The sequence below is a fragment of the Verticillium nonalfalfae genome, assembly GCF_003724135.2.
Source record: "Verticillium nonalfalfae strain VnAa140/NRRL 66861 chromosome Unknown scaffold_622, whole genome shotgun sequence".
In the NCBI taxonomy this organism is placed as follows: Eukaryota; Fungi; Ascomycota; class Sordariomycetes; order Glomerellales; family Plectosphaerellaceae; genus Verticillium; species Verticillium nonalfalfae.
Genome location: NW_021167846.1, coordinates 1 through 533, shown reverse-complemented (window position 1 = coordinate 533; position 533 = coordinate 1). Strand labels below are relative to the sequence as shown.

Genomic DNA, 533 nt, shown 5'->3' with positions numbered 1-533 from the left:
CCAGCTTCAGCGCAGCGCCTTCCACCAGTCTCTCGAGCTGGCTCGCGAGTGTGCCGTCGCGCGCCATGAGGAACGACATGGTGCGGACCCCGTCCGGCGAGGCCAGATCGCCGGGCTTGAACCACAAGGGCTTCATCGCGTGGCCATGGACGCCCGGCACGAGCGAGCGTGGGAAAGAGGCCGGAAAGTAGATATTGAAATGATCGTCGGCCGAGGCCCGGATGGGCGCGTCCGCGTGCACGGTCACGAGGGCGGCGTCGTCATCGAGTTCCAGTCGGAGCACGCGGACGGTGACCTGTCGATACCACCAGACGGCGCGAACGCAAGCCGCAACAATCCAGCAAGAACATCCCACCGTAATGAGCGCACGGCTTACGAGCACGGGCAGAAGGTAAGCCTGCCATACCAGGCCGGCCAATGCCGAGACTGCCAGGACGAGGTGGGTGACGAAGAAGTAGCGGCCAAGACGCCGACGTGCTACACTCACAGACAACGGCAGAATGAGCATCAGCGTGCTGAGTCCCTGGCAAGAT

At 63.8% G+C, this 533-nt stretch overlaps 1 protein-coding gene across 1 annotated transcript; it reads left to right on the top strand.

Moving 5' to 3' along the window:
* Positions 1-145: 145 nt before the first annotated feature.
* On the top strand, positions 146-391 carry D7B24_007677 (uncharacterized protein; the record flags this gene model as incomplete). Its single annotated transcript, XM_028641783.1, has 1 exon — positions 146-391. A coding segment is annotated over one exon (246 nt), but the record flags the coding sequence as incomplete, so codon positions are not given.
* Positions 392-533: the final 142 nt, after the last annotated feature.